Source organism: Cydia pomonella, chromosome 2 (genome assembly GCF_033807575.1).
Source record: "Cydia pomonella isolate Wapato2018A chromosome 2, ilCydPomo1, whole genome shotgun sequence".
Taxonomy (NCBI): Eukaryota; Metazoa; Arthropoda; class Insecta; order Lepidoptera; family Tortricidae; genus Cydia; species Cydia pomonella.
Genome location: NC_084704.1, coordinates 32,458,853 through 32,486,570, shown reverse-complemented (window position 1 = coordinate 32,486,570; position 27,718 = coordinate 32,458,853). Strand labels below are relative to the sequence as shown.

At 37.4% G+C, this 27,718-nt stretch overlaps 2 protein-coding genes across 3 annotated transcripts; both read left to right on the top strand.

Annotated features, from left to right (window-relative positions):
- The first annotated feature begins 1,567 nt into the window (after nt 1-1,567).
- On the top strand, nt 1,568-10,412 carry LOC133515392 (menin). Its single transcript, XM_061847930.1, has 6 exons — nt 1,568-2,774; nt 4,220-4,445; nt 5,327-5,618; nt 6,840-6,989; nt 7,437-7,554; nt 9,248-10,412. The coding sequence occupies exons 1-6, from the start codon at nt 2,208-2,210 to the stop codon at nt 9,578-9,580; spliced, it is 1,686 nt and encodes a 561-aa protein (XP_061703914.1). The 5' UTR covers nt 1,568-2,207; the 3' UTR covers nt 9,581-10,412.
- Nucleotides 10,413-21,222: 10,810 nt separating this feature from the next.
- Nucleotides 21,223-24,083, top strand: LOC133515389 (uncharacterized). 2 transcript variants are annotated; one of them, XM_061847925.1, is made up of 4 exons: nt 21,223-21,351; nt 21,532-21,719; nt 21,804-22,968; nt 23,841-24,083. In XM_061847925.1, exons 2-4 carry the CDS (start codon nt 21,626-21,628, stop codon nt 24,001-24,003), a joined length of 1,422 nt encoding a protein of 473 aa, XP_061703909.1. In that variant the 5' UTR covers nt 21,223-21,351; nt 21,532-21,625; the 3' UTR covers nt 24,004-24,083. The 2 variants fall into 2 exon arrangements, with proteins under 2 accessions (XP_061703909.1, XP_061703908.1); XM_061847924.1 differs by having other exon boundaries at nt 21,233-21,460.
- The last annotated feature ends 3,635 nt before the right edge of the window (nt 24,084-27,718 follow it).

Sequence of the window (27,718 nt, the reverse complement as noted above, 5' to 3'; positions counted from 1 at the left end):
ACTTGATGTGGCCAATGATGATCCGTATGACAGTTCCTCCAATTCGCTTTTGGATCGACTGAATTTAAGAAACAATTGTTGAAATAGGTGTTTACAGTATTTTAATTACTTACATTACTGAATAAAAGAATGTGTTATAGTAGAGAAAAAAGTCCAAAAACATTTAATATTGGCAGATACTCCATACAAAAATGAACTATCATAGAGATCATCATTGGCCATGTCAAGTATAGTGATGGACTAGATAGAATTAATTTAAAATTTATGTAAATGACTGTTATGAGTTATGTAGAGCTAAGAGATAATGTGTTGAAATTTTTATGTAATTACATCCTTAAGATGGTAGCAAATAAAGAAACAATCTCGGTATTCTGTTATTATTAACATATTACTCTCCATTAACAGACTTTTCGTAATGAGTTTTTTAATAATATTAACTAAAACAAATGTTTAGAACAATTCACATACACATCACAAAATAGTTTAAGAACTCTTGAATGCCAAGATACCCTAAATATGTGGTGGATGGTTATGCTTGTGCTCACAGGTGCTGTGGCCAGTGGTGGGGCAAGACCAAAATTTTATGTGGGCAAGGTACATTCAGGGAGGCCCTCTGGTGGTGCAAGAAATAATGAACATTTTTACGTTGTGTCCGAGATATTCTGCTTATTTGAGGCTCGAGGCCCCTCGGACTGCGAGGCTGTAGGCGGAGGCCCACGTCGCCCACGCCTAACGCCGCCTCTGGTTGTGGCCAGTACACTGATTACTGATACCATTGGAAAGTTTATGGAAATTAAAATTTTCCCATTCTTAAAATGAAAGTGTTCTTTCTTTTGTGTTATGTGAGAATTTTTCCAACTTTTGCAAACTTTTCACAACTCCACACCTGTCATGTTTGGATATGGCAAATGACAGTCAAAAGCTATACAGTATACTTAGAGAGAACAAAATATGTGGCAGCATGGTTGCATTTTTTATTGCCTGTCACTTTTGCACTTACATACTTGTTAGAATGTGATATGTTGTGACTGCGCAACTACCACTGGTTATGAACTAAATGTAACAATTAGCGTAACCTGCCATACTGCTGTATCCAATTTCTGAGATTGACAAAATTAGGGAGGTGGCCAACATTAGAGCAAGTTACCCTTCCATTTCTGATGTAAGAAGTTTTCATTGGAACATCATTAAAACTTACAATTGTAATTTTTATCATTGACTCTTTCGGTAATTCTTTCTCTTGCGTTAAAGGTGATCAAAAACTTCGAGATATTGGCACAAGAAGACTGTTAAGACAAAGAAATGCTTCTACCATTTTCTTCTAAACTCTTTCTCTTCTTAAGTTTTGTGCTGGGTCCATTAGCCATAGTAGTTGTATCATGTCTGTAGTTTTGTTGTGAGAATTCAGCTTCATTTAGATATTCTAGTAGCTTCCGCAGCAGAAACTTTCTCTCATCTTTTACAATAATTATACTCTCTTGAATTTTTGCAACTTCATCACAAAGCGCAGCATTTTCCTGGAATTATTTATAATGCATTTATAAGTTTTAAAACATATATTTTACAAATGTACATATTTTTTTAAATCTGAATGGGTGGAAACGGGGTTGAATGTTTTTACGACATTTGCGCGGACGAAGACTAGTATTTGTTCTTAAGATGCTTATGCAGTACTTACTAGTATCAAGCTCTTAATTCTTCTTTTCATAAATTTGTACTTTTTACGGTAGCGATTATTTTGCTTTTCATGTAGGACGTTGTTCATTTTTAAAGCAAGGGGTACCTGATGAATAAGTTTGTATTCATTAAATACACTTTACACGTTACAGAAGTAGTGTTAGAATCAATTATTAAAACAGAACTTGACTTTTATTTTGTATTTTCACCGTAAATTACTAAATTTCAGTGTAAAGTAAATAAACTAGGATTGACATCAACATCACGTTGACATATGTCAGATTAAGTTAAGTAGACTTTACACTCTGTGATTTCAATATTAACATCTGACAAAATTATTACCTGGTTCAGTACTACCAACATATCAAAAGCAATATACTCTTGCAGACTACAAATACGAAAATGCAAGTGAATGCATTGCAATGAAATATTTAATCTGTAGAGGGAATGCAGGCCGGTGTTTCATTTGGTTGTTTATTTATTTCAATTAAAAGCGTTTGTAAAACAGTGTAATATAATGCGAAGCAATAATGTCCGAATTATCACAATATAAAAAAATATTTCCCATCGATAGTATACAAAAAGTATACGAATTATTTGAAGAGCAACTACGCAGTGACAATGACCCTGATTTGGCTCTATTTTCTATCATCGTTGGTGCTGTCGAAAATAACTTAACTAATGTTAAGAACTGCGATAAAGATGTAAACATTATTAACGTGTTGACAAATAAGCTTGCCAAGATTAAGTTTCCATGCGTAGAATGGGAGGAAGTGAAGGGTCTGCATGAGCGGTTCGTGTCTTTGATGCGCAGCGGCGTGGACGCGAAGCTGCTTGCCGGCGAGTATGCGACCCGCGAGCTGGTGAAGCGGGTGGCCGACGTGGTGTGGAACTCGCTAACGCGCAGCTACTACAAGGACCGCGCGCACTTGCAGTCCATCTACAGCTTCCTCACTGGGAACAAGCTCGACTGCTTCGGCGTGGCTTTTGCCGTCACCGCGGGTTGCCAAGTGCTGGGCAAGCGGGATGTGCACCTTGCGCTGTCTGAAGACCATGCTTGGGTAGTGTTTGGAAAAGACGGGACTGAAACAGCAGAGGTGAGCCTTGTTTCCATGTTGTAATAAAGTTCTCGATTGGCAGTAGAAGTTCTAAGCTAAGTGGGCAATGGGTATTGAAAATGACTTGACTACAAGTTTGTTAAGAAAGTAAGAGTGTGTATCAGTGTTGGGCATAATCAATTACTTGTGTAATTTTAACTACAAATTAGATTACATGTAGTTGAATAATTTGTAGTTGATTACATGTAGTTACAACTACTTGTAGTTAAGATTACTTTGTAGTTTGTAATCGAAATTACATTAATTTATAATCAAAATTACTCAATTACTTCTTGATAGGCATAGATGAGCAATTTTAGTACTTTAGTACTTTCTCTTAAATAAACAAAAGTAATAACCACCTGCGGCCCACCATAAAAAAAAATGCTATTTGAATTTGAAATCAATAGTGTAGGGAATAAGGTTGAGTTTCTTTTGTTTTAAAATGAAATGAAACAAAAGAAATGCAACTCTGTTCCAATTATAAAAAGTTTAAATTGTATTGAACTAATTAGTCCTATGGGTAGGCTCATGGTCCTTAGGAGGAAAATATTTGTTTTCTATGATTTTATTCATACATTTACTGAACGTCATGCCATATAAATTAAATAAAAACTGCTTGGGTGCCGCTTCATGGAACTGACCACCTGACAAGAACTCATTTTTGCCCTAAAATGTTCATATTTTTTAATTAGTCCCTTTGTAGAAAATCTTGTAAAACTAACATTCCTTTTTTTAAATGAAAAGTCATACTTGGTATGTTAAGATCAACTTAAAATTCATTTTTTTTAATTTCTGATTTGGGATACAAAAATTTTTTTGAGTAAAAGTAATTTTTAATTGCATAAAGTAATTTATTCCAGATTACAATTACAAAATGTAGTTATTAATTTGATTACTAACTACAAAATGTTGTTAGTAATCGTTAATCAAAGGCTCAACTACTCTTTCCTAGTAATTGTAATTTTTTGGTATTAAAACTACATTAAAATAGAAGCTATTCACAACACATATAATTTTAAAACATTGTTTATGAATTAAAATGTTTTTTTTTTTTGCATGATCGTTAATCTGTAATCCAACTACTTTTTGCCCAACACTGGTGTGTATGTAAAAAGTTGAACATCTCTACCACTTAGCTACTTCTGTTGGTGACTGGACTTAAGTAATATTAGAACTTATGAATCAATTAAAATTTTTAGTATTTTTACGAGGCTTTTAAAACCTTGTTTATCATGTTTTTTTCTACCTTATCCTGTCCAATGTGCTCAATTAAGCACAATTATATTTTTTTAGGTTTCTGCCCAGGAATTAAAAAAATGGCACAATAGTGTCCTGAACATTGGCCAGAAACTGGAAGACCTTATTATATAAAAATGCTTGGGCAGGACGAGGTTATATCAAATATAGTTACCATCTATACTCACAATCAAATTTTTTATAAGGTGACATGGCATGGAAAAGGCAATGAAGACAAGAGGGGCCGATCTGTAGAGGATGGAATGTTGGCACGTTCCTGGCTGTATGTAGCGGGGAAGCCTGTGGTGTGCACCAGACTGATGGAGCTGGCGGCGCTGGTGTCTTCCATCAACATCACACTCACCCCGACCATTGATGTTCATGAAGTGGCACAAATGCAGCACAGGCTACTCTGGCTTCTTTATGAAAATGGTTTGTCAATTTTGGTTACTTACTAGTAGTCTCCTGCTGTAGTGCTACTGGCATGTTGGTTAGATGAACTGGTTAGGGTTGCAGGGACCAGCTGGATGTTGATTGTTTCTATCTGGCAAATCTATTGAGTCCAGCCATAGCCATGATGATGATAATGATGATTAGGAAGTATTCATAAAATTCACCATAATAATAAATTTACCAATAAGCTGATAGCTTATCAGTTATCACTTATCCAAGTAATTGGAAAAATTGTATGATTATGAAAATCTGCTTAAAATACATTGCAAGAAATAATTTTCTTAAAATGAATTGCCTAACCTAACTACAAATCAAAAATTTCATGCATCTTACATTTGTTTTAATTCAGTTAAAGTATGGTATTACATACAAAATTGATTTCACACCAATAATATTTTATTTTCTATATATTTACGCCATAATCTGAAGTCAAATAAAAAAGGTTATCAACAACTTTTTACTGTGGAAAGATTTCCATCTACCCACTCCATATTTCAAGCGCAGCACCATATCTCGCGCTGCTTATATTCGTCGCGCGAGTCAATGCAAGATATGCTAAGTAGTCAGATTTAATAAGATATACTTTTATTACCCTGGAATATGAAAAAAAAAACCAAGCCTGTAGATTTTATTATACCCACTTGACATCATGAGAACAATTTATAAATGACTCCTTTTTTTCATAATTTGATGAATCGTTACTGAAACAAGAAAATAAAAAAGACCTTTTAATTCATAAAATAAACCTTAAGGGATGCTAATGCCTAATCTAATCAGACAAATGGTAAACTGAGGTCTGTAAAAAAATAAATTATTAGTTTACCTATACTACTTGCCACATGTTTTTAATCACATTACAGGATGCCTAGACATGTACCCAATGGCGCTGGGTAACCTCGGTGATTTGGACGAGTACATGAAACTTTCAAACTGCTCTGATCAATCAGAAAACACACTACCAGAAGACACCTCCAAAAGTGCCTCTCGACCAGACTCTGCTGCCTTATACACCCAAGCAATCCGTTCCTCAAGAACACACTATGAGGACCGGCATGTGTACCCGTACACGTTTCAGGGAGGGTATTACCACCGGCATAAGATGTACAAGGAAGCGTTTCATGCTTGGGCGTGTGCGGGTGACGTCATTCGACAGTATGTACCTTTACTTGCATAGTATGATAGATTAAGGTTATGTTAGTTATAAAGTTGATTATAAAATATGTAGCATAAACAATATATAAAAAAAAAGTGTTAAAGAAACACAAGTGCTGCGATATACACGCAACAGCTCCAAGAGCTGTGATATACACGCATCAGCTCCAAGAGCTGCTAGTGTATCAGATAAAATAATAAATGATAATAATATGAGCCATTTAGCTAAATAGCTTTAACTGACGTATTTACGGTTTAACTGACGTATTTTTAGTCACTCGCGCGACATGATTCGGAGAGTTAGGTGCAGCGGTCACGATAGCCGCGCACTGTGAAACCTAGGCTCTCCGAAACATGTCGCGCGAGTGATTGAAAACATAGTAAAATTAGCTTTAGTATGTATTAGTATTCATATTTATTTATGTAGGTATAATATATTAATATGAAGTGACTCATAATGGTCATAATATCAGTGGCAGTGCGTCAAAAATATCTATTGGGTCTGCTTTTTCTCCAGTAAGTGTAGGATAAGATTGTTTACCTTCAAATAATGTTCCATTGGATGCCCCAGCACTTTGTAGTGTCCTACCGAAACATGATTTTTACGGATAAGATTCACATTAGACATCTCATGATCATTAGCTTCTTATTTAGACGTACCAGCATGAGCTGCTTGTCTAAAACTAAATAATAATAAGATTCCGTTTTGCTCTAGTTTCGGCCGAAACCGAACTTGCGGTCAAAACTTTATTTTTATGCCAAAACCGAAACGGAAAGATCGGACTTAGAACTTGCAATTTTTTTTCATTTTCATATTAATTATCGAAAAAAATACTGTTTGCTTTTTTATAAGCGGTGGTAGCCGAGTGGATATGACGTCCGACTTTCAATCCGGAGGTCGCGGGTTCAAATCCTGGCTCGTACCAATGAGTTTTTTCGGAAATAATGTACGAAATGTCATTTGATATTTACCACTAGCTTTTCGGTGAAGGAAAACATCGTGAGGAAACCTGCATACATCTGCGAAAAAATTCAAAGGTCCCCAATCTGCATTGGGCTAGCGTGGGGACTATAGCCCGAGCCCTCTCGCATGAGACGAGGCCTGTGCCCAGCAGTGGGACGTATATAGGCTGAATTATTATTATTAAAAGTAAACAAGACACCGACAAACTTATGATTGATAATTCAGTTCAGTCTAAAAACAAGAATGTTCCATTGCAGTTACAACTATTCTCGGGATGATGAAGAAATCTACAAGGAATTTTCGGAAATCGCCAACGAGCTAATACCCCAGTTAATGAAGGTTGAAAGCTCAGGACATTCGGCGCGGTCGATTCTTAAAGATCCGGAATGTTTTGCTTCCCTTTTAAGGTGAGATTCCAGACTAAATTAATATAAGTTTAACCTAAAAATATTTGTTTCAGTAGGTTTATGTACCTACCCAATTACCCATCGACCAAAAATTCTAATCATGTTTATCCGTCCCTATTTTAATTGCAGATCAACTTTTTTCAGTATTCGCGTAGTTGGACTCTACGGCTTGCGTAACAATCACGACAAAACGCTGTTTCTATACAAATGTTACTACTTATTAACAATTTTGATGCCAATGACGGATATATCCGTCACAGACCACAGAGCAACATAGACCTACGTGCATATGTCTAAAGTTCAATTTCAGTTATGACACTTCGGTGACGTGGCGTCCACTCGGACAGCTTTTGTGTTTGACACGGCGTCGAAAAGGTTAATACTGGAAACCCAACTAATATACTTCTGATTGTTACATAGACTGACATTTCTTTGTTTTGTATCCAGATTCTACGACGGGATATGTAAATGGGAAGAGGGCAGCCAGACGCCCATCCTACACATAGGCTGGGCAAAGCCGCTAGTCAGCACCATATCCAAATTCGACGCAGAAGTCCGAGCGCAGGTAGGTACATTTTTATAACCTATAATTCGTTTTTTATTTGCATTTGAAAAAAGGTTAACAATCTTGACGTCTTTTTATTGAAAAACGCTTCTTAACCTTTTGACCGCCAAAGACGTCATATGACGTGCGCGGCTACAACCTTCATGCGTACCGACAAAGTTCACGATTATGCGCCGCGTACGATAGGCGTGGCGTTCTAAAGGTTAAAAATCAGTAACTATTATTTATGCAAGCAAAATAATGTAAATGATCGTAGATAGAATACTCTTTACACCTCAGTAAAAAGATACAAGAAAATAAACAATTGATTGATTGTATGATTTATAATTGTTACAAAGTGTTTTTCAATAAAAAGACACGTCAAAATCGTTTCAAGCCAGACCATAAATATATGATAATTGTCAAAAGGGCGCTTTTATTCTCATGCATAGGGTGACAGTTCAGTTTAGTATGAAAAATTTAGTTCCAATGAGATTCCGCAACATGGCGCGTGATCATATATTACTGGTCAGGCTTTACCTTCTTTCTAATGCAAAAAAAGTTTGTTTTTAAAGCAAGGAGAATTTTATTTTATTTTCTAACACCATTCAGATTTGGCTACTAATTTTTCTTGTATTATGGGCCGCTAGAAGTTAACCTAAACATTATCTCTTATTTGTTTCTCGCCGGCTACTCACACGCCTGCCGCAGGGGCAATATTGGAATTGGACCCTGAACTGTGTATAGGCAAGCAGGGGCAATTTTTAGATTGGGCCTGCGGCAGGGCGGCATGGGCGCCAGACCCTCCTAGCTCCCTAGGTTGTATCTACCGTCATGCTAGGTTGCCGCATGTGTAGTACGATTAGGGCAATTCCTGTCAGTTCATTGGCGACAACCGCGCGGTGTGCACGTGTCACAATAGATGTGTACAAAGACCGGCCCCACATGTGGTATAAAAAAAAAAACAATATTTTAACAGAGACATGCGAAATCAAACTTTCCAGTTATATTTCGAAATATATCGCGAAATATATCAACATTACAAATTTAAAAAAATTCGTACGTGGTGTTTCGACAATACTGGAGCCATTATCATTGAGGTGCGTTCAGTGGGAGGTTCACTTACACACTGGACGGCAGGCTTGTGTTGTGTGTAGAGAACGCCCGAAATTGTTCCAACCGCCGTGCGACCGGTATTGCCCCTGCGGTAGGTGTGTGAGTAGCCGGCTTTAGAGTCAACTTTGCACAGATTTGAACACAAAGTGAGAGACCGTATCGGGTTCTTCAAAAAAGGAGTATACAGGTTTTTTAAGGGTCGGCATGTAATATCTCTGGTGTTGCAGGCGTCCATAGGCTACGGTGACTGCTTACCATCAGGCGGGCTGTACGCTTGTTTGCACCGATGTGGTATATAAAAAGAAAGAAGAGTGTCATTGTAAACGTCACATTTTCTTAGAAATTTGACACTAATGATGACATCGCCACACTTTTTCATTGCAAATACCATGCAAAGTTAGCTTGGTCCGACTCTAGTCTATATTTAAAGTGGACTCCTGCAATAAAAATGTAGTTAGACATCGACTGACCTTCCTCGTACAAAAACCAAAGTAGAAAACAGAGATATCTTGCTTAAAAAAATCTCATTTGGATTTTTTCCTAAGCTATGAACCTGTAAACGTGTTACAAATAAAACTATTATATTCATTATATCCAGGTCCACATCATATGCAGCCTCGACGACTCCGAGAAATCCGAGTCCGAAAGCAAAGAGGAGGAGAACAAATGGAACAACAACTCGGAAAGCGGCGAGCTATCCGTTCGGGAGCAGCTGACCGCAGCCGTCAACAGCCGACCGCGGGTTACCCTACACAGTCACAAGATGGCGGCCCTACAGCCGCTGCTGCTCGCCGAGCGGTTGAACACGCATGCGTTGCAGCTGCAGCTGACCGCGCAGAGCCAGCTGCAGCGGCCGCAGGCGCCGGCCAAGCGGCGCGACGACGACGACGCCAACACCAGCCGCGCCAAGCGCGCCCGCCGCGAGCGCTGAGCGGCCCCCCATGTGAGTTACGTGGCCTTGGTCTCCGGTTCATGCTGTAGGTTGCCGTAACCACATAATACATACTACAGTCCCTTTTGTCCGGGTCTACTTAAAACGTAGTCTGACTAATTCGCGTTATGCCTAGACCAATCGAGAAATAGTCGCCCTGAGACTTAGGCCTAATGAGTTTTTGTCCAAATGCGAATCTGGCACAAGAAGATTTAGGCCTCTTGTATTATTGTCGAAAAACGAATCTGGCACAGAGAGACTTACACTTATGTATTAAGTTTGTATCCAAAAGCGAAGCGCTTTGCGGGGCTCCTATTTCTGGGTAGTGTGCCCTCCGGGCATCTGAAGCTACCTAACGAACCTAACCTACCTAACTATTAACCTGACTAATTGTGACTTCCCTGAAAACATTACACTTTGGAGGGCGACTAGGTAATTAGGCGTATCGCGAAATGGACAAACAACTACTTCAGCTTACTGCGTTTGGGACATATTGCGAAATAGGTAATATAAGTAATAGGTCAATAGAGATTTAGACGAATAGCGAATTTCAAATGAAGTTTTGTCATAACGCGAATTAGTCAGACTACGTTTTAGGCAGACCCGGACAAAAGGAAATAGTGCATACAGCCCTAAAAATATTCATGTCCATAGGGATAGGAATAGTATAGTACTTACAGCCATAAAAATATTTACATTCATAGATATTCGAATATTTTTAAGGCTATAAGCACTCTTTTTACGTCAGCTTAATAAGTTTTGTTAAAGTTTTACTCCCATAGTTCCGATCACTGGATATATCGGAGCGGCCGAGGTGCTCAAAAATATCTGAACACGCACTCTAGCTACAATAGGGGCGTGTTCAGATATTTGTGAGCACCTCGGCCGCTCCGATAGATGTGACGGTGTACTGTAGAGAGATAAAGTCTAAGAAAAAAACGTGCGACTTAGTTTGACATCCACAACAGATGGCGCTGTACTGCGCCATATGTTTTGCGGTCACTGAATTGTCAAACGTCTACTTTTGACAATCAGAGTTAACCTTTTGACCGCCAAAGACGTCATATGACGCCTGCGGCTACAGCCCAATATCAACCTTCATGCGTACCGACAAGGTTCACGATTACGCGTCGCATACGATACGCGTGGCGTTCAAAGGGTTAACGCAAAATTTATGGAGCTGCACAGCGCCATCTCGTTTACCTGTCACATTCGAAGCACGAAATTGTCTTAGATTTTACACATTTTACTCAATCAATGTATCTTTGGTACTACCGTACAGAAAGGAAACTTACCACAAAACCGAACTTTGACAGCGATTCACGGACGAATCATGTGGTCCCTTTCTAATGGCACAATAAATTTCGGCCTATTTAGGGTTGTCACAATTCAAGTGATTATATTATCTGTGGTTGTGCACGCAAAGGGACGTCAAGTTGTGCCAACCCTAAAAATTGCTCGTAGAAATGTTGAGCCGAACGAAGCCGAGAACGCCCGAACGCAGTTTCCCCACACTGTTTTTTTAACTGACAATAGTTAATATTATTGCAAAGACCACGTTAGACAGAGAATAAATTAAAAAGTAATCCAAAAACCGTGCAATATCTATAGGCCCCTGCTCGGCGGGTTGGCGAGGCCACATAAGGCCCCATTTAAACGGTTCAAGAACTTGCATGCGATTTTCGTTACATTGCGGTATTTGGTCGATCGACTGAATTAATTGTACTCTGTAGGTAAGATTTATATCTAATTTTGCATGCAAGTTCTTGATCCGTCTAAATGGGACTTAACGATCAACACAGTAGTGTACGCCGAGCGCCCACTAGGCGGGCGCCAGGGCTGTGCCACGTTTCATAATAAAACATCTTATTCTTTTATTTTGTTAGTTCTTAGTCTCGCCACTGCGTGACGCATTTACAAAGTAATTTTAATATAAACATAAATAACGTAAAAGTATTAACATAACGTATCGTATCTATTAGAAACGGCTCCAAATGGTTTTCAAAATACTATTAGGTTGTAAAATATACATACACAATCCCGAATAGATTTCGTAATTTACGATATGTCCAAAATATTGCGAAGTACGCCCGCTAAGTGAATTCTTTGACATAGCCGGTTGTTAACATTGATAACCTATAGAGACACCCCACACTAGCGTCTCCCGAGCGTCGCGTCTAATCAACTCTATGGCTACTCGTCGCAACGTTGGCCCAACTGCGCAACAACTCCATTTTCCATAGCGCCGAATAGACGCCGGCGCTCGGAAGACGCTAGTGTGGGGTGGCTCATAAAGTTACGTGTGTTACTTTAGTACAGTTTCACATTATATAAGAAGATATTTCTACGCAGCGCGTCGTTGTACGCAGCATACAGCGTCAACCGAGACCAATGCCTACGTCAGCTACTCGTGAGAGTTTCTTTTATTGTTATTTGTAAAAATTATTACCAGATTGCATTTTTACATTCATTCCTACTGTTCTACAGCGTAGCCACTTGGTCAGGTTTGGTAAATACTACGTAAAAATCAAAGTAAGGGTAGTTCTGAAAATGGACTCATCACTATGATGAAATTGTGAGTTATTTTTGGCATTATCCGTATTAACTACTTGAATACACTTACAAAGAGACGACATATTCTCGTGTGTCAGACAAAATACGTACCTGTTTTACTTACACGAGTCGAAGAGAATTAAGAAGACAAAGAGTGCTCACTCCATACAACGATTTTGTTACCAAAATACTATTATTTTCAGAGTCTACATCTATACTCTGTAATAGGCTGTATCTTTAGGTATTTAAATAAAAGTAAACAAACAATTTGTATATTTTCGGGTAGTTTTAATATTTATTGGTTAACCAACCAAATTCAAAACCGCCTGGATCTGTCACTGAACGACCTGACTTTAAACCTACATTATTTGATCATGTAATGTTTTCATCTAACCTCAACTGGCTTAAGGAGCCATTTGAGGGTAGATTTTGTTTACCTTTTTTTAAATACCTAAAGATACAGAGTATAGCGTCAAGTAGCGGTACTCTCAGTACTGCTACTAGCACTCTTTGTCTTCTTAATTCTCTTTGCCCAAGTGGACCATATTATTAATGCACTTCCCCGCCGAATTTCAGTATTGTACTTAAATGAATAACTGAAAATGTTGCGCATACATGACAAAATATTTGTAATGTTTATTAAATGAATAATAATAATGTAATAGAAATAGAAATAAAAATAGAATTCTGCGTATTTTAAATTCTTCTGAAACATTCTCTTCTTCTCTAAAACAGTTGTCATAATACTGATCCATATTATGACAACTGCTTTTTAATTTAGTTATTTAATTTAAACCTTTTGACCGCCGCCTAATAGGAGTTATCTATTATATGTAGAAGTCACGTAAAGCATAATCTTCTTCAACCTAGCGTTTCCCGGCCTAGCGCCAGGGTCCGCTTTCCTACTTTGCCCGGTCTTCGGCATCCTCATCCAGCGCTTCTTAGGCCTACCGCGGCCGCGTGATCTTAGGGCCTTGGACATAATAAACTTAATAAATAAAATCAGTGGTCACTGGATTTCCAGCTGTCAATTTTTGAAAATCACAGCTACGAGGATCAAGACCTGCATCCCACAACCTTGACGCTGGCAAGATTGTCCCAATGGACAGATGCCATAAGAACTAAAAACTGAACTGAACTGTATAGTGTACAAAGCTATAAAGCGTGATTTACATTAAATGAATCTTTAGTAACAGGTTCAAATCGCGCCTCGGACATTTATCTCTTTATTTAAAAAAATATGTGCACTTAGTGAAACGAACTATGCTACACTAACACTACTAAATACTTTCTTAGCATTTTGGCGTGTGACTTTTTTGTACTTGATTAAAGGCGGTGAAAAGGTTTAGTATTTAATTGAATGTACACTCAAGAGCAATAAAGACATTTCACATTGTACTGAAGTCTCAATACAAAGTGGTCAGTTTTCATTGGACTAAAGTGTATTTGAAATCATGTGCGTGAATCAAGAATGTACAAAAAGCGATACTAATACTTCAGAGGGTATTGTAATGTTGACATTAAAAATATATAACAAAGGATAACATTAAGTATTTTTTCGTGTTTATGTAGTATTTGATAGATTTTAGATGTAATGATGTAATCTGTTGATTTTGTTATGATGTCGACTGTAAGATTGCTAAAATTGTAGGTATTGTGCGCAGTTAGGCGGTTATCACACCAATGCGGTTTCTGCTCGGCGCACATGTGTGCGTGCGACTGCGCTATTCATGTCTCATCATCTTTCACGTGTTATCCTGGCTTTTTGGCTAATCACAATAATCGGCGTAGGCACTAGTTTTTACGGAAGTGACTGCCATCTGACCTTCTAACCCAGCGGTTACGTTAGCACTACTCATGTCTATTATAGCGACATCCTAACAGTTTTGCGGAAATCGCACCAGTGTGATAGCCGCCTTAGGTATTATCTGGCCGAGTGAGTTCTCCACCGTTTGCATGATATTGGCTTTTAACATAGAGAAGTTAGTATACAGAGTGTTTTACATAAATTTCTATAACAACAACCACAATTACAACCCCCTATGTAAGAGTGAGGCCACACCGGTGCGTTGCGTTTGCGTCGCGTCGTCGCAACGCATCAATGTGGCATGTCATAAAAAATATATGTACTTAAAACGAGGCCGCGTTGACGCTAACTAGAATATGTTTGTTTATGGCTAGTGAAAAGATTTATTTTTTATACCAGGGTCACAATAAAGCCTTGGATGTCAAGGCTATACCTTCCTGCGAAGTGCAATTGCTTATTTTTTGTTCATTCCTAAACTCATGGAATAATCGTAAGGCTTGATCTAATCATAACTCACAACAGAAAATATATTAAATAGGCTATTATAGTAATAGTTGTTAATGTTATAGACATTTTGTTCTATTAAAGATTCGATTTTACTTAAGGTGCGGGGTAAGAAGAACATAGTTTAAATAATCTAATAAGCTAAATAGCTCGGGCCAAAACAAACACTATGAGGAGGAGGGTTTTCAGAAAAAATGGTACCATTTACATTTTTTCGATAAACTATTTTTTTTGAGTTATTTCGTTTCAGAATCACAAGGACTAGTTTCCCCCAGGTCCCCAGTTTTACATACAAATTTTGGGTCTTAGTTTAGTGACGGTCCATACAAAATGTATGTGAAAATGCTTCACAAAACTGTAATTTTTTACGCACACTATTTTCTTTTAAAATCGATAGTCCTCTTGATTCCGAGTTGAAATAACCAAAAAAATTATGGTTTTTTCGGAAAAAAGTAAATGGTACAGTCACATCTGAAAATATCTATACGAAAAAAGTGCCAAAAATATGTATACACGACTTTGCCCATATATTAAGGTAGCGTATACATATTTTTGGCACTTTTTTTCGTATCAATATTTTCAGACGTGACTGTATTACAGTTTTAATTGAAAATATCCTATAGTGTTATTTTTGCTCAGCAGTTCGTATTACTAAAGAGAATTTGAAATAGAGGTGTATTATCAAAGAAAATTTTGTAGCGACGCAAATTTATTGCCATCTTGCGACATATAATTAAAACTTTTAGTACGCCTTTTGACTTTGATCCTTATTTTTTCACTGATATGTGTTCAATTTGTTAAATATCAAAAAGTGGCGCCATTTAATAGATCAAAGGCCAAAGGTATAGCAGCATCGTTTCGAGCGATGGCGCCATAACTTTTAGGTAGTGCCTGGCAGTGGCGGGGCAAGACCAAAATTTTATGTGGGCATGGTATTTTTAGCGAGGCCCTCTGGTGCCGCAAGAAATAACGAACATTTTTACGGTGTGTCCGAGATATAGGTACTTATTTAAGGCGCGAGGCCGTAGGCGGTGGCCCACGTCGCCCACGCCTAACGCCGCCTCTGGTACCCGGTAAGATGGCGCCACTTTTTAATATATAACAAATTGAACACATATCAGTGAAATAATAAGGATCAAAGTCAAATGGCGTTCTAAAAGTTTTAATTATGTGTCGAAAGATGACAGTAAATTTACATTGCTACGTAGTTTTCTTTGACAATACACTTCTATTTCAAATTCTCTTTGGTATTACCCATCTTGACCTTATTATCTGTGATTATTTTTATGGTTTGAATAATGAAATTATTGATTTAGCATTTGTACTTAAACGTAGCATTCATGTTGTCTGTGATAAAACACTCTGTATTATATACAGAAACGATTTTGGGTTTTCAAAACCCGCGCAATAAATGTAATTAAGACTTGATGAAACTTTGAACAAAATATACGCCTTTCCTTATACATAGTGAAGGTAATTCATAAAATCGTAATTATATTATAAATAATCCTCCCGCTGATCCCACATTTCCAACACACGCTTATTCTTGATTTGACAACATTTTTGTTCTTTCGCGTACCATCACACACTTCACTGAACATCGATTGGTTTTGGTAAAATTATTTTCTATCAAGCGAATACGTCTGCGAGCGATATTACAAATATCTATACTGTACTATCTACAGTACAGTATGGACTGTACTAAGGGAAAATGGAAATATTCACCGGCAAGACATGAACTTGCGACCTTTCGGAACAACCACCACAACTGAGCCACCGAAACTTACTAAGCTTTGTATACACGCCTTAGGGAGGCGTAGAGCGACATCTACCGTAAGAATAATCTATTTTAGGGTGGTATTCCACTTGTCCAATATCTTGGTCCAATGTGCATTGCGTCAGTCTCTCATTAAGTCAGTAAGCCAAACCGTGAGACGCAAATACAACCACCCAAGACCACGGACCAAGATATTGGATAGATCGGTAAGCGGTAAATTTTTCAACTTTTCCTTTAATATAAAATTTGTGGATTCGGTAGACCGGTGATTGGTTCTGCCGCGGCAAAGATAAAAATCAACCGAGTAAATCTATCAATTCATCTCAGTACAACCTAATATAAAAGTACCTAGTTTTTAATGTGGACGTTTTACATCGGAAATGAACGCAATCGCGGGAACTGAAGTAAGGACGCTAAGTACGAAGAATTCCGTACATTGACACGCCATTTCCTATCCGGTCCCACTCGCACAGGGGCATTGACCGCCGGCATGATCGGCGGGACATCAATATAATATAAACATCAATATAATATAATTATGCAAGTGCGATAGAACCTAGAGACTCCGCAGGAACCAGGAGATTGAAGATCTGTAATGTTGTCCGAGCCGAACATCATTGGAGAAACGAAAGCCGCCAGACTCCGATGGCTCGGGCACGTAGTCCGGATGGGTGAGGATCGTGCAGTTTGGAGGGCGTACTCTGGAGTTCCAAATGGCCAAAGACCATCTGGACGCCCTAGGTACCGTTGGAGAGACGAAGTGCAAAAAGACCTTAGCGAACTCGGCGCCGTCGGCTGGACAGAAACGGTTTTGGACAGAGAAGCATGGCGATCTTTGGTGTCGGAGGCTCCACTTTGGGTCGCTGCGCCACAGCAGTAAGTAAGTAAGTAAGTAAGTACGTGCGATAGAGATAGAAAATGGCGCGTCAGTGTCCGAAATTCTTCGTTCTTCGCGTCCTTTATTCAGGAATAAGTATTGTAGAATCAACGTGGAGTGTGTTTCAGTGTGTAGAAATCGTTTCATAGGAATAGTATATTTGTATGCCTTGTATTTTAATGATGTCTTGGAGTAACTAGTTCTCATCGAGTTAACGTTAAGACTGCATTACCTGTTTTCTTAAAGCAAGTGATTAAAAGTATCAATAATAAATCTCTATGTATATTTTGTGTCGATCTCTAACAAAAGGGCTAGTTTACGTTTTAGTTTCGTTAGTATCGTTTAATTTCATGTGTAAATATCAAAGATAATTTGAAATAGAGGCGGATTTTCAAATAAAACTTTGTAGCTATAGTAAATTACTGCCATCTTTCGCCACAGAATTAAAACTTTTAGAACGCCATTTAACTTTGATCCTTATTCTTTCACTTATATGTATGTGTTAAATTTTTTAAATATCCAAAACTGGCGCCATCTAATAAATAATAGGCCAAAGGCGGCATCTTTTCGAGCGATGGCGCTATAACCTTTGGATGAATTAGATGGCGCCACTTTTTGATACTGGCTACAAAGTTTTCTTTGACAATCCACCTCTATTTCAAATTCTCTTTGTATGTATTAAATTTAATAACTTCTTTAGAAATAAGTGTTTTATATTGATGTTACTTGACCAACCGATGGTAAGCACACTTTTTACGGTTCCGTAGTCAACTAGGAACCCTGTTCTAACATGAGTCACACGTCATACAATCTATGTTACGCTCTCATTTTAAAAGGACATTCTGCAATGACATGAAATTTGATATGAAGATTCAAGTAACATATATCTATGTCTGGTCCTAGTTTTAGTTGCTAGAAATTATAACGCAAAGAAATTAGAGCGAGTAGAAGTTTAACATACAACTTCTGCTCATATATCACTTGTATAACACTTTTTAGCAACGAAAACTAGTAGGTCAACCGAGATATATGGGTCAAAATTATTTTTTGTTGTTTTGTTTTCTACCACTCCGTCAAGCTTGTACTTCCGTCTTCTATCAAATAATAAAAACGAGTGCTATCGCATGTCTTCTTTTTGGGGACAAAAAACCAGACAACGAAAATAATGTTGACCCATATATTACGTAAATGGTCATGACAAGTTTCATGTAATTTAAGCATGGAGTTTTAAAATAAGAGCGTAACTTCGATTGTTGGTATAGGAGTTGCTTTTTGGCGGCAGGTCCGTGCGACTCTTCATTTTTCAATATTGCTTTGTAACCGTTTCTTAAGGCAAGACTGTCTTTCGCCGGACACTTTCTGCTATCTTGCTGATGTATCTTACTTATACTCAAACACACCCACTTTGTCAGTAGAAAAAGGCGCGAAATTAAAATTTTCAATGGAAAGTCAGCTCTTCGCGCCTACGTGTTTTAAATTTGCCACATTTTTCTACTGACAAAGTGGTTGTGCCAGCTCAGAGTAGAGTATACATAGGTACATACAGGTGAAGCTCATTAAAATATATAGTGAAACACACCCAACATGTCAGTAGAAAAGGGCGCGAAATTTTAATTTTCTATGGACAATCAAGTCTTCGCACCTACATTTTTTAATTTGCCGCCTTTTACACGGTCGCTGTGCCAGAGTATATCTACACTTATATATGACCTCTATTGTACACCCTTTTCAGTTACTTCAGTAAGCGACATGTGACAGGTATGTCCAATTATTATAATATTTTTTTGTGATAGAAATATATAAGAACAAAAATAAATATAAACAATTATGATAACGGAAATAATCACTTGCCCTACTAATATCTACAAAAGAGCTGTAGTTACATTTTACTATTATATTTTTCCTAAGATGATAATGTTATGCCTAATTATTAATTAAATTGGATGTTTACTATTAATTATTGTAATATTTAGTTAATGTTCCAGTTGTTCATATTTTAATAATACCTCTTAAAAGCGAATACCGAGGCAAGTGAAGCATATAATTTATATTGTATTTGTGCCAGTTGAAATGTGAATTAAGAATTCTGAGTATTTTAAGTTTGCAGTGTGACTGCATTTTACGAAGTAATTGTGATTGTATCTGCATTTATAGATATAAATGTGTTAAAACTTCTTTATTAAAATTATTAATTCTAGCGTTTTGTTGCCGCTATCTTTAGACAGTAGTGCGTAATTAGAAATGAGCTAGATCAACATAATAAACTGTATTTTGCAAGTACATTACTGCGTTTTACTTACACCTCATGCCAAGCCCATAGGAAGTATTCTGAATAACCGACCAAGGCCTAGAACCTTGTCTTATTTAATAAAAAAAGTCCCACTCTCTCCTCTGATCTACGGTTAACTGGAAGAGATCTCCTGTACAACTAAGGCGGTTATCCCGTGTGATAACCGCCTTAGTTGTACAAATAAAAGAAACTTACAATTAGGAAAAGCTAACTACAAAGGCGAAGATAGGTAGAAGACTAGAAAAAGCGTTCCGAAAGAGAGCATCTATAGTCTGGCAAGTCAGTAAAGAGCCAATTACATCCACACTTTATCTTTCTTTCTCGGGCCCGAAAGGGTTGTTTCCAAGCGCAGCACATAACGTTTACATACCTAAGAGTAAAGTAAGTATAAGTATAGGTACATACATACACACGTAACACAAAGACCCCCCCGTTGTCTGTTCTCAGCAGAAAATTTGATACTCAAGCCGTAGCCATTTAGATGGTGGGCAAGCTGTGTATGCGTACGTGTGGGTTTTTAACAAACGAATAAAATATGTTTTCTGTAATAATTGAGTTATTTTATTATATCATAAAGTATTCATTATCCATTAGCATTTCTATGATGTTAATTTTTAGTGAAGATATCGAATCTTCAATTAATTGCCCAACACCAAAATGGCTACGGCTTGAGTACCAAACCCTGCACCGAGAACCAAAGAGCATCCGAGAACAGGCAACTGTGGGGACTTTCTCTTTTACTCTTACTAAGACGGAATTAGAATGACAGAGAAAAATGCCCGCAATTGACGAACCTCGATTTTCGTGGTTATAGCCCAGTGTCAACCGTGAGTTGTGACGTCATCAGAATCTTCAATGTTGTTTCGACTTGGGTCACGTAACGTGTGTTAAAAGATATTTTAAATTCAATATTTACAAAAATATGCCCATTATAGGTCCACTAAAGGTAGTTTAACATATTCTTATAATCCATAAGAATTTATTGGGATACTATTCTGCCCTAAGATTTGTAGATGGAAACAACCCTTGTTTTTTTATAAAGGCTCGTCCAGACGGGAAATATTTTTCGCCAATCTGATTAAATTGTCGGATTAAATAAGGGCTATAACCGCGAAAATCGAAGTTCGCCAATTGCGAGCATTTTTCTCTGTCACTCTAATTACGTCTTAGTAAGAGTAAAAGAGAAAGATCCCCGTAATTTGTGAATTTCGGTTTTCGCGGTAGGCCCCCAGGCGGGCGCTCGCACCAGCGTATCGATACTCACCGTTGCGCACGCGCTCTTCATGCTAAAATCCATGCTTAGCTCGGCTGACTCGGTTCCGTACAAAGAGCATATAATCACTACGTTTTGCGATTTGTTTACTTCAGGGATGGCGAGCTTAATTAATGAATGTAAGAGAATGTTTGAGAAGAGTGAATGTGGATGGTAATTAGTATATAGTAACTGAGTTTGTGACGCTATTGAAACAAAACTCACCACTTGATTTGCTATGATTATTTATTTCTCCAACCTTAACTTATCCACAGTAATGCCTTCTTAAAATCGACCGTTAACTTCGTTCTCTATTCCAACCCAGCCGTTTTACATTATTCATAAGTACCCTCCTTTGTTTTTATATTATTTTTCGAGCAAAGAGAAGGGAGCACGATACCAATATTACCAGATTAACCTTAATAATCACCCAAATCATTAAATTAATATTTTAAAATCATGACACTATGGTGTTAGCTGTAAGTTGCAAATGTAATTTAAACGAATAAAAAAATCTAAGCTCAATTTGGACAAACCTCGTAAAAAAAGTTGCTCCTGTCACGTCATCTAACTGTCAAGTTCAAGTTCAAGAAGTTTTCGGTGAAGGTGAAAGCTGCGTAAGCTGCGTTTGCGTCTGTTTTTGTGAACCAATTAATTACTTTAAACTTAGATGTTGTGAGACGATTTGAGTAAATATTTATGTAAAAACAGGTATTTTAACAATATATACATGCAATAAATTGTTTAATATGATGCATGCTTTGCGTAAACATTTCGCTGTTCAATTTGGGACGGATGAGTTCAAACGCTGTGATCTTTGGTAAGACGCAATATTATTATTGAAATGTTTCTATATAATTACTATGTGCTTATTGTTCTTAATTTAAACAGTGATAAAGCGGATGGGAGCGTGATATTCGCCTGCGGTCACCCTGGTTGTAGTGACTGCGTGGCTACGGGCAAATGCCAGACGTGTACACCATTAATGGAACCAAGTTCCAGTCGACGTCTATTGGATGCCCCCCACACTGAAGTGGCTGAAACCTCAACATCTCTTCAGGATACTTTACAAACAGCTGGTAGGTCAGATGTATAATGTTTATAAATTTATATTTTATTTTGATTTACATATACATTATTAATGTTAGCTATTTAATTTTTAGAGTACCAGAGGCAGAGGATATCCGAAAAATTAAGGGTGGAGAAAGAATTGTTCCCAGAATGCATTCAAGCTCCTGCTAAGTACTTTAATAAAAGGAAAAGCTTGAATGTGTCTAAGAAGGGTAAAGAAAATAGATACAGTAGCAAATTTCCTGGAGAAGAAATATCATCACCAAGAGAGTTTACAATGAATAAATCGAGATCATATGTTCAAGAATGGTTGAGCAAGCAATCAAAAACTTCCTTGGGGCCGCAGCCTCGCTCACCCTTCTCAGACCTTAAAGTAAATATGCACTACAACCAGACATATTCCACCCCAGTAAAAGACAAACAAAAAGAAAATGTTCCAAAGTTAGGAACCAGGCAATCAAACAGAAAAAGACCAAGATTAAAACAGACACCTTCAACACTGAGTAACACAAATCTAGAAAACTTCTTAAAACCTACTGAAAAAGCTGAGGCTAAGAAGACTTGGGATGCCAAAAGATTGAAGCAAGAATTTGATGACCCCAAGCTTGTGGAGTCCAAAGGGGAGGGCAAACATCAAAATAATGAGAATGTAATTGAGATTGAAGAATGTTATACTATAGAGGACACACTGGATCAGAATGTTGATAAAGATAAAATGGCTCTCCTAGAAGTGCAGAAAGCCAGTTGCAAGGTATCTGTAGAAATAATAGAAGATACTGAAGAGAATTCGCCACAATCACACAAAATGTCTCATGTGCCATTTTTGAAAAAGAGTTACCTTTTCGAAAACTGTTCACAATGCATTGATGATATGAACACTTTAATGGATATTGAACAAACTTCACACAAGAATTCTCAGATTAAGTCTAATGATGTCTCTATAACTGTAGAGAATAAAAGTTTCATAGCTACTATTAGTATAGTTGATTGTAATCCTGTTAAAAAACATTCAACTGCAGTTCAAACAGTGGAAGATCCCTTCTTGGGATTTGAACAGCTATTGGAACAGGATTCTGCATCACTTATCGCTAAAATGAAAGAATATATTGAAACTGCAGACTTATTAACAGGTGATATGCCAGAGACTGATTCTCAAAAGACTTCTTGTACAGATGTAATCTTGAAAGAACAAGTTATGAACACTGATGAAAACATCCAGGAGGATAATATGGCTAGATTTACTCATAGCAGTGAACAGTAAGTTAATATTCACTTTTCTTGAATTAATTTTGTAGTCTAGTAAGCAACTTTAGTTATAGTTCATTTATTTACAATTTTTTTTAGTTATTAGGCATGCACTATACTTAGTTTTTTTGACATTAGAAAGTAGGTAAGAGATCTAGACATGTTTTTTTTATCTAGACACGCGGTAGCGTGTCCAGCCAAGTTCAAAGAAAAAGGAAATGGCGATGCAACCATGTGTTTGAAATTCACTTGAAAAATAATTTAGCAAATATGTAACTTCTTTTGCTGTTATAAGTTAGTAGAAGCGTTTTTTGCTATCATAAGTTAGTAGAAGCGTTTTTCAATAAAAACACACATCCAGATTGTTTACCTACCTTTTTTCTAATGCTGAAAAACCAAGATATTGCCTAACACAGTGTAGGTATGTACATCAAGTCATTGATAGGGTTTCACTTATTTACCTATTGAAACTATTGTTCCTAAGTTACATCCTTATTATTTATTTATTTATATAGCCTAGTAATACATAGGTATTACAAAGAATCCTATTGATGGGCAAAGGCCTCCCCCATCTTATTCCATGTACTCACAAATACATGTAAGAGCAACTAAATTAGGACACTGCATAGAAAATTTTATACAGTGTTTTTTTAACTTTTGAGATTCAAAGTTTGATGGTCATACCAAAGAAACAGTTTTTATGGCTAATGCCAGCTAATTTAAGTCAGAAGATTTGCAATGTGTGTTATGCAGAAAATATGCATTGAAGATGCGGTCACCAAATTATCATATTATTACATTTACTTATTACTTTTTTTTGGCAAAGGGAAAAATCAGGTATATTTTCAACTTTAAATTAACTTTTCATGTTTTTATTCTTTCAGCGATTTTGGAGTCCTTAATCCATTAGATGGAGCTGGTTTCCAAAACAAAAGGCCCAGGCGAGGTCGCGGCGCAACGCCAGACAGCAACAACTCCTCCGACAAAGAGAACTGTGATCCCAACAGGAAGAAAAGGCAGGCTAAAAAGAAGAAAAATAAAAAATAATCCTAAAAGCAAGGCCAGGCTATATGAACGTTTTTAGTGTACATTAGAAATTAAAGCTTTTTATTTTATTATTTCATAAACTTTTGGTTTTTATTTTTAGCCTCATTGAAGACCTATCCAGGATCAGATGATTTTTTTCAAAGAATGCAATAATAACGCATGCATGATTTGAAGGTATTCTGTGGCTTAGGTAAGTTTTGATTTCTATTACTACTTCATAGGAGGAGGCACCCTGCTGTATGCTTTTCGCTGATGACATTGTGCTTGTGGGTGAAGACGGATACGAGGTACAGAGCAGACTTGAGGAATGGCAGCGGAAACTGGAGAATGTTGGCCTAAAGATCAGCAGATCTAAAACTGAACATTCTGCTATTTCGACGGTCTCTCCGGTTTCGCTGCCATAGCTCGATGACGTTACATTGCCGGTCTGCTCCGACTTCAAGTACCTCGGTTCGCTCTTACAGTGCGATGGCGATATTGACCGTGACGTGAAAAACCGGATTAGCACAGGATGGATGAAATGGCGGTCACGGGAACAATTTGTGACGCCCGGATGCCACTCCGATTGAAGGGTAAAATTTATAAAACCATCATAAGACCTGTCGTCATGTATGGATCAGTGTTGGGCTCTAAAAGTGACATGAAAAGAGATTGCATGTAGTGGAAATGAGAATGTTAAGATGGATGTGTGGCGTGACAAGAATGGATAGGATAAGGAATGAGTATATAAGAGGAAGCCTGAAAGTTGCACCCATAATAGAAAAAGTAAGAGCGAATCGCCTAGCGTGGTCTGGGCATGTGATGCGGAGGAATGAAAGTCACGTGACGAGGAAGGTATTACGAATGAATGTGGAGGGATGGAACGGGAGAGGAAAACGTAGGAAAAGGTGGATGGATTGTGTGAGAGATGACATGAAACGAACGCGAGTGAACTATGAGATGACGGGTGACAGAAAGATATGATATGGAAGAAAAAGACATGCTGCGGCGACCACAAATGAATGGGATAAGGGCAAGCGAATGATGATTATCAAATCGTAGAGGACTTTGTTGCCTAGAGGTTGATATTAGACAGCCAAAAAAACAACCTTAAAGCCACAGCCGCTGCTTTCGACACGAACATATTCATTCAAGCTATAAATATTTTGATCGAGTCGCTCGAATCCATCGCTCGCGCCGCTTCGCCTGAGCGCCTGAATGAATCTGTTCTGCACGACGGTGGCGGCGGCGGCGGGTGACGACGATCGCATCGATGATGATTGTAATTTATTATTATTGATTAAAGTATTTGTACATAATTAAAGATATATCTTAACTACTACAAAAAAGTTACTCCAGAACCTTCATAAGAGGTATAGTCTTCCAGTAGAATTTTTGTACATATTTCTTCTTCGCCTTTCTCTTTCGTTTTCAACTCTTTATTAATCTTTTTTTCTTGTTTAGATGATCGCAGTTATAGTTGCAATAAACTGGAAAGTTGCGGTCTTAAGCCTCCACGGCGACCGCTACCCGCTTCGGGTTTGGTTCTGTCCTTATTTATCGTTTATATCTCGTTCTTCTTCCGGGAACTGGTGTGTGCTAGTTGTTATAGAGTGATATTTTCCAATTGTGTGTTTCTTCTGGAACGGCTCGTGAACCTGAGTGTGTTATTAGTTTTATTGTCATTGGGCCCCTTTGGTCTTCCGTTTCTCTGTTTAGGTACCTATGTGTTTTCTGGTGTTTTGTAGGGGAACATTCCTTTTTCCTGTCTCTTTTCTTTTTCTTATATGGTAAGTTTGTAATATCGGGTGAATGCCAGATCGCAAATTTTCTTCATGTCAAGGTTAATTTTTATCATATGTTGGGGGACTGGTGAGTAGTGTGTGCTAATTGTTATAGGTTGCTGTTTTCTGGTTGTGAAATTGTATTTGTTCTGAAACTGGTACTGGGACGGCTTGAGAACTCGTCTCCCCTGGTTTTATTCATTTTGTTTGGTGCCGTTTTTCCAACGTATTCTTTGTTCTGCTGTGCTTGTTCAGGCGTTTTTGATGGGAAAAATTTTTTTTTCTTGGCCTTTCTCTGTTCCCTTTCGATTTTTTATTTATTATTAATTTGTCGTATCGGATGATTGCAAGGTTTCCTTTATTTATTTTTTCTTGTTGTGCAACTTTCAACTCGTTCCTAAATTGTAGAATATATTTTAGGAAGTCTTCTGTGGCATGTGTATTTTCTGGAAAGTCATTATTATTTTGCAGGATCGCAAGCCTTCTCCAAACTAAAGTTAATTTAATCAATGCGGGTGGGTCGTTATTTGATTTGGTGTAAATTGGCAGTTCGACAATATTTTTTTTTAATTTTCATCAATGATCGAATGTCTAGGATGCAAGGATTTTGAAAAACGTTTTGGTCCCTTTCTCTGAAACTTATGTGCGAAGATATGGACCTCACAATGTTAAAAGTGTCATGTTGATGACGTTTATGTGCTTAGCTGCATACAAAATTTCTATGCAGGGGGGTACCTTTTCTCTGCAGCTGACTATACATGGTAATGAATGACAAACTATCATATTTAGGTACCATACAAATAATTATGTATTTTTTGTCACTTTAAGTGACATAATTATAGTATATGAATAAAATACAAAAAAAACTCTCTTTCGGCAGATTCTGGTAAAAGACAACATAAAACAATATATAAAGCCTTCACAAAATCATTATGTTTTATAATTGTTGTATATTTAACATTGCATATTATAATTGTTGATGTGCTTGTTTTTGCTTGTATGTAAATTCCATGTTGACGTGAAAAAGTGCCCTTGTGGCCTATTTGCTGAATAAATGTTAAAGTTGAAGTTTATTACCGTGGTCGAAATTATCCACTTTATTCCGTGGTAATGATAAAATAGTACATTACGATACAAGTGCGAAAAATAGGAAATTCGAAACGAGTGGCGATAAATTAAAACACGACCGAAGGGAGTGTTTTAAATCGACACGAGTTGCGAATTATCTATTCGCACATGTATCGTACAACGTTTTACAGTACATATGGCCCTTTAAATGTTCGACACAGTAACGTAATATGCTACTTCTCGCACTACTTAGTGCTATAAAGTAGCCCCATATGTACTGTAAACTAACATTTTACTAACATAACCCTGTAGGGCTAAGATGGTCGGCTTTTTATCATTTGTCACCATGCATGTCACGTTCTAACAAGTATGTGAGTGCGAAAGTGACGGGCATAGTGACAGGTGATAAAAATGGAACCATGCTGCCATCGCTGAACATATTTAGTTATGTCCCAGAACATTCTTCCAATTACGTCATAACAATTTGAATAAATAACTGATCGTTTCAAATAGGATTCGTATTCAAATTATTTCCACTTTATACCGATAAATAAGATACACGGAACTGACAAAGTTTTTTTGGACAAAACCACGGTAATTTAAAGCATAGTTCATATAGAATTGGCACATCATTAGCAATGTTTAAAAAATAATAATTCCATGGCGGGAAAAAAATTGACAATTACAGTTCAATCACCAACCTTCAAAGTATTAATGGTGAAAATATTATTTTCCTAGCTTTATTCATTTTAAAGTTTTCGACCATGAAAATTGAGAACAGGAAATTGATCGTGCACAAATACTTCGAAAATTCTTATCGATCCCGGACAAAGACAGCTAAGTCGCTTAAGATGCTAAAAGCTAGTATTTGTAGGGTCATAAAA